At 40.4% G+C, this 12,590-nt stretch overlaps 1 protein-coding gene across 1 annotated transcript; it reads right to left on the bottom strand.

Moving 5' to 3' along the window:
• Positions 1-338: 338 nt before the first annotated feature.
• si:ch73-95l15.5 (putative leucine-rich repeat-containing protein DDB_G0290503) lies at positions 339-11,081 on the bottom strand. Its single transcript, XM_034874706.1, has 11 exons — positions 11,023-11,081; positions 9,508-9,735; positions 8,429-9,432; positions 8,045-8,191; positions 6,132-6,209; positions 4,682-4,786; positions 3,204-3,353; positions 2,935-3,090; positions 2,666-2,761; positions 1,834-2,025; positions 339-944 (listed from the first exon to the last, which is right to left on the bottom strand). The coding sequence occupies exons 2-11, from the start codon at positions 9,677-9,679 to the stop codon at positions 840-842; spliced, it is 2,205 nt and encodes a 734-aa protein (XP_034730597.1). The 5' UTR covers positions 9,680-9,735; positions 11,023-11,081; the 3' UTR covers positions 339-839.
• Between the last annotated feature and the right edge of the window lie 1,509 nt (positions 11,082-12,590).

Here is a 12,590-nt window from a genome sequence, read left to right on the forward strand (position 1 = left end):
TCTCTCTCTCTCTCTCTCTCTCTCGAAAATGGGAACACAGAGCGGAGAGAAACACTTCTCGATCCAGCGCCATAATAGTTCATGAAATAACAGCGTCTGTAGACACAAAAAAGTTGGATCAGAGTGTTTAATTCTCTTGAGCTAAAAGAAAATATCTTCATTAATAAAGACCCTGACTAACACAAGACATGTAAACATTTAAAATAATTGAGAATAGGTCAAAAATGAAAAACACATAAAAAGCACAAAATTAAAGCAGTTAAAATATATTTGGTCCTAATTCCATTCCTGCCTTAAATTAAAAAAAATGACAGTTCTGTACCGTGAAAGTGAAAAGACAAACAATAAAATTTCTTTCCAGCTCCTGTCCTAAAGGACATAAATGTTGCTCATACGCATTAACATCCCACCATTTAGAAATGTTTCCATCAGCATTCCCAATGCATTAAATGCAATCTAATCACTGCCTGACCATTAGACCCATTACATTAAAAACTACCTAAATACAGTAATCTGGGGATTTTTAAGTCGTGTATTGAACATCCAGCTATAAGAAGCTAGACTTGACATCTCTTCTTCCCTACACAAAAAACTGACTCTCTTAAGTCTGAAATTACTGATTCACTACAGAGAGTTAAGTAGTAATTGTGTACTAGTACCAAAACAAGGAAGGTCTGCAAATGCAAACCTAAAAAAAAGTAAAGATAAATACTATAAATAGAAGTAATGTACACCATGATAAATATGCTGAGGAGGCAAAAAGGTGATACAGAAAGTGCAAAGTAATTTTGTGTCTGTGCAGTCAGTCTGCATCTTGTCAGTACAGTAGTCGCCCTCCGTCACTGTGGGTGTTTGATGGCGGTGAGATGTTCACGTTTGTTCTGCAGGTTCTTCTGCAGCTCTCTGAGCAGATTGTCCCGTTCCTCAGCATCCAACAGGATTTGCTACATTAAAGAAAAATAATAGATCTCAGCCACCATCACAAGTATTCATAATGAAGCTCAGATTGTCATAAACATAACATGCTTTTAACAAGTACAAAAATGTGCCTTTTCTGATTATTAGTGGAGGGACTTTAGGCAATAAGTATGGAGAGAGAGAGAGAGAGAGAGAGAGAGAGAGAGCTGCAACTGATGATCTTTGGTCATTATTGATTTCTTTATCATTTTGTCTGACCAACAGTCTAAACTCCAAAGAGACTGAGTTTACAGGGTAATCAAATAGAGAAACAGAAGATCTTCACATTTGAGATGTTACAATACTTAATTACTTTTGCTTTGTTGAAGTAATAACTCTTAAGATAATACATATAATTTTACAAATGTTATGTATATCAAATGTATTTTATTACACATTTTAAAGTTCTCATCATGCTTTTTCCCTTGCCTTTATTGCGTTATATATCTTTTTGTGCATGTAAACTCTATTGTAGTCCAGCCTTAGTCCACTTTGTAACACGTTATAATGCTCGCCTAGCTGCTAGCGTGGCACGCCCTCAGCTGCAGCAATGGAAAGTACAACAAAAATTTGGTGTTTTTTTGAAAATTAAATGTAAACCTTTTCTAATGTAACCCCTAAATACAATTATGAACCTAAAAATGAGCATAATATGAGCACTTCAAGATACTTAAATTTTTTTATTGTAATGTATTTATTTCTTCTTTCTTTTGGGGGCTCAGGAAGGGGTGGGAGATGTAGCCTACTGTAATACTTTACAATCAAGAAAATGTTTGAGTTAGTTTTATACTAAGAGTTGATATGGTTCTGTAGTCTACGCTATACAAACTATACTGCGTTCCTTGTTGACAATATTGAGACTTAGACTGTACCCACCTCTATGAGTTTGTCTCTCTTCTCCAGGCTATCCCTCAGTTTCCTTTCCTCTCTCTCTCGGTCCTCTATGTTGTTCTGCCAGGCTCTATCAGCCTCCTTTTTCTCCTTTTCTTTCTCTCTCAGCTCCTGCCGAGTTTCTCGGAGTTGATCCATCAGCGAGGCCACTGTTTGAACATGACTCTCCTTCTGATTCTGGTAAAAAAAATAAGAAATAAGTAAGTTGAGTGGTGTTGTTTTTGTGTGTCGGTTAGCCTAGCTTAGCATAAAGACTGGAAACGGGGGTAGAAACTGCTAGCCGTGCTCTGTCTACAAAAGGTAACAATCTGCCTACCAAAACATCTAAAGCATTCAACATTTCTTTGATTTGCACAAAAACCAAAGTGTAAATGTAATGTAATTTTTGTTCCACCTTTGTTTTATGTTGACTTTATTCCAGCCGAGAGCCATTTTGTCGTTATGACTGTATTGAATTTTGTTTATTTGATTTTTACTCCTAATTTACACTGGCTGCAGAATGGTTGCGGTTCGGCTCCGTGCTCCACCGTCCGTCATTACCCACCAGGTCCGGATTTGTTGCTGAACGGCCGCGGCCATGACGGACAGCTGAAGTCACAAGGACCCACGAGATCTCGCGAATTCACGTAGAACAGAACCACAAAAACAACAAAAGTTTGTTTCCATCCAGAGGAATAGAGGGGAAACAACTCTGTGCTGTATTTTCAACGTGTCGTGCAGGGACATTTTGAAAATTAACCGGATGTTTTATTTATTTATTGTTATTATTGATATTACCTGAGTTCCAAGGTATTTGGAACGTAGTACAATATCTCACCTGCACCATGTCCTGGTATTCCTGCAGAGATGTGGTGAGTTTGGTGACCTCCTTGCACAAGGTGGCACTGTTTCCCTCTCTGTCCCCTGCCAACCCCTGAGGAAAATTACAGAAACAGTTTCACTTATTTAATAAAACAGAGAGAAGGAAAGCCCTTCAACTTTAAAAAGGTGGAAGGCATTAACACTTATGTCACTCTATATCTCTTTGAAAAGTATTGGAGCCATGCCGCTACCAGCAGAAGTCACAGCGTTGTGTACGTCTATTACCTGCACATCTTTCTGACGGCTCTCCAGCTCCTGGATCAGAGCCTCCTTCTCCTGCAGGACAGCAGCGACGGCCCGGTCCCTCTGTCTCCACAACTCCCTTTCTTTCTCCCCCTCCTTCAGTAGATGCTCCTTCTCCCCCAGAGCCACTCTCAAGTCCTGGAGCAAGGACAAAACGCAGGTTTGTCTAAATAAAACATCCAAGTGCATAGGACAAAGTACAACTGTACACAATCTATTAATAATGTGTGTGTGTGTGTGTGTGTATATACATTGATGATATCCTGGTTGCACTGCAGCACGGTGTTGAGTGTGTTGAGGTCTCTCTCTCGGTCTCTTCCAGACTTCCTCAGTGCCTCAATCTCTTTCTCCATGCTCTTCTCCTTCTCAGTCACTTCGGACCTCAAAGTCTGTAGGACAGCCTACAGATCACAAAACATCTCATTTGAGCCATCTTATTTAAATATGTCTGTAGAACGGAAACAGTTGATGAACCAGCAGAAAACGTAGTTTATGTAGTATCTTGATAATCATTTCAAGGACCAGTGTATAGGACCTATTGGCAGAAATGGAATATAATATTCATAATCATATTTTCATTAGCGTACAGTCCCCTGAAAATAAAAGTCATGTTTTCGTTGAGCCCTTCATCTCTACATAGGGAGGGGTCTTCTTCCACGGAGCATGCCAAGGCCCATTGTGCACCAACATTTCTAAAGTTTTGAACTGTTGGTCGGACGAAACAAGACTTTTGAAGACGTCACTTTTGAAAAGTGTAACGATGCCTTTCTCCCTATTTCGGACATTTCATTTCATAGACCAAAGGATGAGTCATCAAATTGTAAAAATATTTCCCAGATTAGTCAATAACGAAAATTACAATAAATATGACTGTGGTCTTGAAGAACCTTCTTTACTGCTCCAGGGCCAAGTGGAAGCAAACTTCTGATGTAACTTTGTTCAGATGCTGGTAAAAAGAATGTAGGAACTCTGCTAAGTGCTAAAGGAGGTGTAGCACTTATCAACCTTACCCATACATTAACTTCTAACCAGACCAGGGTTTCTGCAGCGTACACTAAAGGTGAATTTAAGACTGTTAAGACAGTTTTAATACAACACGGAATGCAATTTATATCCATTCCACGTTTGTACCGGCCAAAATATGAAAGACTTATGGGAAACCAGTACCAACCATATGGCCTAAAAGTTGCTGTTGTTTTCAGCAGTATATAACGGTTTCTAATGATTTAAAAGCATTGAAATTAATTCAACCCAGATAAGTAGAAATTAAATGAATGTATGGACTGAAAGTAATTTTTTAATTCACAATCTTTTAAAATCAACAATGTCAGGTAGTTTAAGTATGAACACTAAAACGTTCAAGAAACAAAACCATTTTCTGCATGAGGCACAAGACGGTGATCTTGTGTGATTTAATGCCAGAAACATCATTTTAGTCATGGTTTTTCAACGGAGCTGAAGGAAACAGCTGACATGCTACTGGTAGACTGGTTAAACTTCCTGCAGGCTTGATATAACAAAATAATAACCATCATCACAAGACCTGCTCTGCGAATACAAAAGCCTTTAGGGACAGGGACAGCATTAAGTGTGATGACAATCAGAAAACGTCTGCTGCTCATGCCGATAACTGCTTTGCTTCAGTGAGTGGGTAATGTGTGTCATCCTAAGCAGACCCAACATGAAGCAGGTCAATAATCAGGATGGAAAGGACAGTGTCAGCTCTAACCTTGTTGACAGATTGAGTTTCCTTCAGATTCTCAGTCAGCTTGTTGGCCAGCTCAGTCCCTGCTCCCTCCTCCACACACAGTCTTCTGATCAGACCCATACACTCCTGGAAAAGAGAAAACATCCCGTCTGTTTAGTGCTAAACAGCTAAGACACTCATAACAGCACTGTTATGGAAAACATTTTAACTGCAGTTTTTACTCTGGTTTAAAGATCCATGGCTCTTTAAAGTGCAGATTGTTGTAAGATTTAAGCATAAATCAATACAAAGAACCATACTAACTCCAGCCAAGTGTTCATATACTGTAGAGGCAGAGCCAAGCGTATATGCATGCAAATAAGAACCACTGCAAAGATCAGGCAGTGCAGTCATAAAACTACAGCTCCATCAAACAGACAGCCCCATTCATTACTTATCTACTCAACCTAAAACTTTAAATCTGTTAAAAATCACAAGACTCAGACTTGTTCATCTGAAGACAATTGTGTCCTCTTGAAGATGTCGTTGACACATTTGTTCTGGCAATATAGGGATTTAAGGGACATGGTTCACTTTTTTATAGCATAGGTTTGCCATCTAACACATCAATGTTCACTGCATAAAAACAGCTTATATTTGATGTAAGCATACTGTATTTCTGTCAACTAAAAGCTTGCGTGTTTTAAAAAAAAAACATTTGGAGGGTATGCATATTTTAAATCTTAGCTATTTGTTGGACATTTAGGGAAACAAGTATTTGCTTACTTGCCAAAAGTAAGAGGAGACTGATACTGCTCTCTATGTTTGTATGGGAAATATGAAGTTACAGGAAGCAACTGGTTAGCTTAATTTAGCATAAAGACAGTTACTAGTTGTTTCCCCCGTTCCAGTCTTTGTGCTAAAATAAACTAAGCCAAGCCAACGAGCGGCTGTGGCTTTACATTTAACATGGTATTGATCTTCTCATCCAACTCTCGTCACAATAAGCGGATTTCACAAATAAAATATGTTCTTAGTGTGGCACAATATAAAACCACAAGTGAAAGTAAAACCTTTTATTAATTAGTCACCTATTGATAATCTTTATTTCATTCGTGCACCCTTTGTTAACATAAGAAAGCCATTCTGGTCAGCTTTCTGATAGGACAGTTCTGCTTGCTTTAGCCATATTAAGCCATCACGTTCATCCAGTGAGTGACGTGCGATGAGTGCATCAGTCCAATAAAAGTCCTGCTGTAAATCATCTACCTAACAAGTTGCTAAAAATAAAAGCAGTCATGATCAAAGCTTAAGAAAACATACTTCAGTGTCACTGGCAAATAGTTAATGTAGCTTTGGCACTGTCGCTTTAAGGGCGTACAGTGACTTCAAAAGACAAACAACATTCCTGGGAGCTTTAGAGCTCTCACAGCAGGAGCTCCCACTGCTGTGGGCATGACTGAGTCCTGTCTGCCCTCATCACCTCACCCACCTGGATCAGAAGCTCCCGGCTATGCAGGGAGTGACCAAGGCTCTGCAGCAGGGAGCTGCCACCCTTATTCTGGAGCAACTGGAGAAAAGAGGAAAACAACTATGATTTTATTTTGACAGTCAACCTGTGTTAATGAAAGATTCTGGAGTGTGGCTGAGTAAAATATAATTTACAAATCACAGTATCATCTTGTGTTGTCCAACAAACCCAAATTCATTACATGTATTACAACGTTAGACCAAAATAACCAACAAATATTCTTATCTGACAACCTGAAACCATGATTCGATTCAAAATCACTGTTCAGTCCAGATCGACTATGTTTTTTTGTTCCCCTTTTTCCTAAGCTAAGCAGTTGCATCACTGTTTAAATGCACTTCAGCAAGTACAACAGTAAGTGAAGGCATCACTATTCATGTGCAGCTGATTCAGATGGTCTTCAGTTCAGTAGTACGTTTGCGCCGTTTATAGTCCCAGCTGTCACGTTCAGTTCAGTACAAAACAATCCAATATAAGCACTTCATATGGTTAATGTTAATAGCTTAGCAAGCTATAATTTACAACAAAGTTGTTTCTGTGGCTTTCACAGTCTTTTAATGAGGTAGTAATGTACTTTGAATTACAGCTAAACTGACAAATCTGTTAATGAGAGATTTGTTTGTAGATTTACTGAACACTTCTAATGTTTAAACCTGCTGCTAAGCCTACATATTTCACAATAATTCTTAGTAATAATAAACTCTGCTGCAACGAGGGGCGTTGTGTTAAGATGATGAGCATAGATCAGGTCATGTGAACTCTTCACAGCAGCCAAGACGCTTTTTTAATGATATCCTCCATCATAAGACTACTAAGCCCAGGGCAAAATCCACCGGTCGGAGAGGATTCCAGGGACACGCTGTGCATGTGTGTGTGTGGTGTGTTTGTTTTTAACTGCACCTGTAAACGAGGAAACGTAGACACACCCTTCAACAGACACAAACCCACAGTACATCCACCCTCCATTCCTTTCATTATGCTGTTCAACATTTAGAGGTGTTTGTGGAGCTGCTCTGCGGTTTTGCACTGTGTATTAAACATGTTTTTCTTACGTGAAAGAAAAAACGTTAGGAGGCAATTGTTTCTTATGAAAGCTGGTAAAAAAAAAATTACTGGGTACATTTTGTGTAACATCATAACTTCACTGACATCTAATTTATTTCCACTTAGATTTCTTTACTTTTAGATGAGATTTTAATTCCATAGCTTTTACGTGTATTTGTTTTTTAACACCATAGTTAAAATATCCATAAAAATATATTTTGGTAAACAATTAATTGCTGTCTTGCCTTAGTTAGATAAGATTGAAACTTATTACTTATACTTATACTTACATATTTTTAATAAATACGACTACAGCCACAAGCTGGTTACCTTTGCTTAGCATAAAGACATGAGGAAAGAGCCAGCCTGGCTCTGTCCAAATGTTAAATAAATTAAAATAAAATAAAATCAGACCTACCAGCAACTCTAAATCTGGTTTTTATCTTAATACATACATACATCACAATACAAATGTGATAAGATGACTATTATCAGAAGGAATGAGTACAGCGTGCAAAACCTGTTTCAGTGTAGGGGAACGTGACTAATCGCCTTTTTCTTGCAGGTTTCTCTATAGAGCTCCCCCTACAGCTTTGGAATAGACTTTTGGCCGCTCCTATGTTTACTTGTGTTTGACTCCTCGTTCAGGCAGTCTGCCGTTTTCTTCTCTCACCCCAGCCCCCTCCCCCCGTTTCCAGCCTTTATGCTAAGCTACGCTAACTCTCTGGCAAGAATGCAAATTATTAAAAAAAAAGTCTAACAACTCTTTCAACATATAACTGTCTTGATTGGAGTAAGAGCAAGAGAGAGAGAGCACACTGAATACATACAGGGGCCCAGTCTTCTGATCCATTGACTTCAGTTGTTTTGCTCCTCCCATGTATCAGCTCAGCCTCCAGGGTCCTGATATGGGACACAGCTTGGTCCAGCTGGCCACGCAGGTGCCTGACCGCATGGTGAACCTGGCCAGTTGTGCTCTGAAATTAAAAAATATTCCATGGTAAACATGAGTTGTGTTATTATTCCGTAAAAACAAAACGTGTAGTTCTAATCTTGTTGGACTGCTGGACTGACCTCAGTTGCTCCCGGTTTACCTATTGCAGCACACTGTGTCAATATTTACAGCACACACACACAGCGTCTGTTCAGAGTTCTTCTCTTCATACCTATTGCACATTTTAATGGCATGCTCTAACAGTAATAAAAACACTCACCTGTTGATGAAGAGGCATGAACTCATCCCTAAGCTCTGATAGGACATCCCCGTCCTCGACATCCGTTTCCTCTACTCCGTTCTCCACCCTCCCAAAGTTCAGCACCCTGTTCACCGAGGGTGACGCCATCTCTCCAACTTTTCCAGAGTACTTCCTGTCCAGCACTGGGATCCTACTCCCTGATGGCGAACTGACCGGCTTCGCTTCAATATTTCTCAGCTCCTTAAGCACAAAGTTGGCAGACTGAATGCTTGCTGAGTCAAATGGGTCGTTGCCATCAAGCGAGTCCAGAGACTGAATGGACTCAGTGCGGGACGATGCTTGTAAGGAGAGAGTGGACCCTGCCATTGAAGACGGGCTGGAGCTGAAGGATGGCATCCTGTGCCAGTGGAGGGGCATGCTCTGGGATTTGTCCCGCGACAACGCCAAAGGGGAGAACGGTTGCAAAGGCAAGCGGCGAGGAACCCCGCAAACAGACTCATAATCCGAGTCGGATACCCGTAAAGAATCACAGCCTTCACATCCTTTGCCCTGGTTGCATCTTTTACCGGTTCTTATAAAATATGGGCACGTGTCCCACTTCTCGGACCAGCACTCGTACTCTGAGAGTGCCATGTTCTCTTTGAGCATCTCCCTGTACCCCTCCTTCACCATCTCGCCGTCCTCCTCGCTGGTGCTGCCCCTGCTTTGAACGTCCCGTGGGTGTCTCTGGTGGTAGCTTTGGCGCACCCAGTATCTGATCTTGTCCCTCTCCTGCGTTAGCTTTTGAAGGCGCTCTGACGAAAGCACCCTCACCCTGGCTATCACCGAGTCGAACTTGAATACCCGCTCGAGGAGGCACACACATTTGCCGCACACAAACTCCCCCTGCCCGCTGCCTCGTGAGACAGGCTGCCCCAGTATGTGAGTCAACACAGGGAGCAGATCCATCCCTTTGGACGGGGAGTTAAGGGACAACTGGGACTTGGAGAGAGACACAGAGGAACCCAAAGATAATGTGCTGCCTGTGAAGAGTAAAAGTAAATTAAGTTCCCATTCTGTAATAAAGACTTTTTTAAAGCTAAATGCTCCAGACTCACCCCAGGGACTGCTCTGCGAGGATCGAGACAGACTTCCTCCTCTCAGAGACTCTGTCGGGGTCTGAGGCCTACCAGTCTTTTTATTTTGGCCGCCAAACAGCCAGCGCCGTTGGTTTCCCTGGAGAGCTCCGCCACACATTCTGCACAAGTCATTTTTACCTCTGGAGGACATCGCAGACCGAGGGCTGATGCTTTCCCCCTTATTGTCCGATAGATGTTGGAAATTCTCTGTGAATAAAAAAAAATAAGGAGACATTTACACCAATCTGGGAGTCAGGAACCAACAAGGGTTCACAGGATGACATTTTGAGCATGTGAGCACCTCACAGAGCTGCTAACTTGGTCTAGTTTTTCACCTCTTTAGGAGGGTTAGGAAAAATCATTCTTAAATTAAACTAATTGTGGTTCACGATGTCCTCAATAGTGTCATGGGGAATTATGGGGTTTTAACAACCCAAGGCCTTCATGTAGGCTACACACAAATAATACACATAAAAACAGGTCAGGAAAAGTTTGATTAATCTACCCAGTTTGACATACTGTCAGTAGTCTCTCTAGTGCTTTGACTAAATATTTAGTTTGAGGTCTTTCATGCATGCATGTTTGTTTGCCGGTTTATTGCAGCTCCCAGCTGCTGGCTGTTGACAGTAGCTTCCACCTAGGGCGGGACACGTCGACCTTGAGCCACGCTGACAGTGAATCCAGTCAGACTGTCGATGAATGAAACTTTCTCTTCCAGTCTGTCCACAGTCCGGCATTATCTCCACCGCGCTGTGTCAGCGCTGGAGTAGCCGAGTCTCTCCATGAACCTTTCCCCCTCTCACAAAAGAGACACCCTTCAATTATTTTGACCAGATAACACCACTTTGACGAATACATTTTTCTACCAAAAATATTTGTCCTGCATTCGGAAACCGTGAATTAAACCCCAAAACATGACAAATGACATATATCCACGACATTTGACTGTTTCAATACAAATGTTTTTCTTTTCTTCCCGGAAACCAAAAACAGCAGGCGACATGTTTCCAAAGGGAAACTCTTCATCGTCCAGTGGAAACTGAACTATAGTGTATCTGAATCTATTTTTAACCCTGAACTGCAGCGATTCAACGTGAAAGTGTAACGTCAGCGTGTAAAAGTGGAACAGCAGCAGCGTTTCATAAATATAACCGGGAGCATTCAGTCACCGCCCTCAGTTTGCTTCGGTCTACTTTTAACGCTATACAAACACACAATTAGCTTTAATAAACGATGTTTTAAAGTCTTACGTTTGAGTCCTCCGGGCTTCAGACGCGAGAAAGAGTTTAAAGTCCGACACGCGAGGCAGAAATCTTCATTGTCTCCTCATAAATGGGGCAAAGTCTCCCGTACACAAGTGTAAAGTGTAACGTTAAATTAACTTTCTTACATACAAATCTCCACCCGGAGCTGAGCTGGAGCCGCGTTGCACCACACCGGAGCAGCAGAGGAAGAGAGGAGGGTGTCACCGTGCACGCGTCATCGCTCTCATACCTGTTTGAGCGCGAGCACACGGAGGAGGTGTATAGAGGTGAGGAGTGCAAACACTGGCTGGGAGGCGGGACAGGACAGTGGTGGATTGGAGACCCGGATCATGTTCACACGCTCCTCCCTGCCCAGTGGAACTATTACTTAGTAGCCTACAAAACAATAATTAACACAATAGTGGTAACACTGTGGTTAGGGAGTCATAGAGTGCCAAAACAAATACAAATAATACAAATTTAAAGAGAAATGTGGAAGTACAAAGTTAAATAACAAATTATAATTGAATAATTATAAGAATGTTCATGTATGGGCCTATTCACATATACGTTTATTTAAGTAATAATACATTTTTTTCTTCTTTTAAATATGTATGTGTTTATTGCAATAAAGTCCTTTTCTATTATTTCTGTATATTAAATTTTTTTCTCTAATTTTTTCAGGTGGAGAGTTTCTGGCTCTTCTACTGTTTCTTTCTTTCCTGTATCAGCTCAGCTGTGTTAATCTGACACACCATGCTGGCACCAACATATGGTTTGGGAACCATTATAACAAGTGGCTTTATAGAAAGTATAAAGCCACCTGGACCCCTAAAAATCTCCCCCACATGTTTTCTTTCTTTTTTATAGCTTTATTTTGTTTACATTTTGACAAATCCACACCATCAAAAGTATGCCAATTTTTTTTTACTTGCAGTATGTTTGCATTGTACCAATAGACAACTATCACTGGCTGCATTACTTTGATACTGAAGAAAACTTTGAAATGTGATGTTGTCAGGCAAGTTCTGAAGCATTTTTCAGACCGAGTAGTTACAGATTAGTAGTACAGATTGTTATGATGTCTAAGTGGATTTATGGATGTAGGCTATTTGCGATATGCGATGGACATCACAGATAACGATATCCTCAGGAAGTCACACTGAATCATGTCTAAATGTGTTCCATGTGGGATTTGACTTAGTTGTGACTCTGAGTAGAAGTATGGTTTTTGACTAAAGTTTACCTCGCTTTGTAGCTCTGCCCCAAAACAATTTCATGATGAAATGCCATCTAACGATGAGTTCAATTACAGAAGCACGGTGAACTTTTCATTCCCCCTCTGCTCCTGTCATGTTGTAATCCCTGTCCTACAGTAATGGGGCTCATGCTTCAATTTTCTGTGTACAATCTTATGCTTAATGTAAGACTTCAGTGTGACTTACTATCTATTAATTCTGAAATACTTAACTTTATCTAATAATTATATGAGGAAAGGTCATAGTTTTGGATTAGATAGATAGTTTTCCTTTTTGAGTTTGATTATTGATTTCTTTGTACTTTTATAAACACTTACATACATATTGCAGTTATGGACTAAATCTGCTGAAAATGGTTTCTTGCATGTTCTTTTTTGCAATAAACATATTTCCTTACACAAATAACACTCAAATTGGAACTAAAATTATCCCCTTTGTAAAACCATAAAATATGCTGTGTTCTATTAAAATATAATTTCTGATTAAGATGAATCCCCTTTTGTTCTATTAGCTCACAATCCATATCTCAACCCCTGTTAATCAGTTCATTAAAGAAAAA

The sequence above is a fragment of the Etheostoma cragini genome, chromosome 6 (assembly GCF_013103735.1).
Source record: "Etheostoma cragini isolate CJK2018 chromosome 6, CSU_Ecrag_1.0, whole genome shotgun sequence".
NCBI classification, from domain to species: domain Eukaryota; kingdom Metazoa; phylum Chordata; class Actinopteri; order Perciformes; family Percidae; genus Etheostoma; species Etheostoma cragini.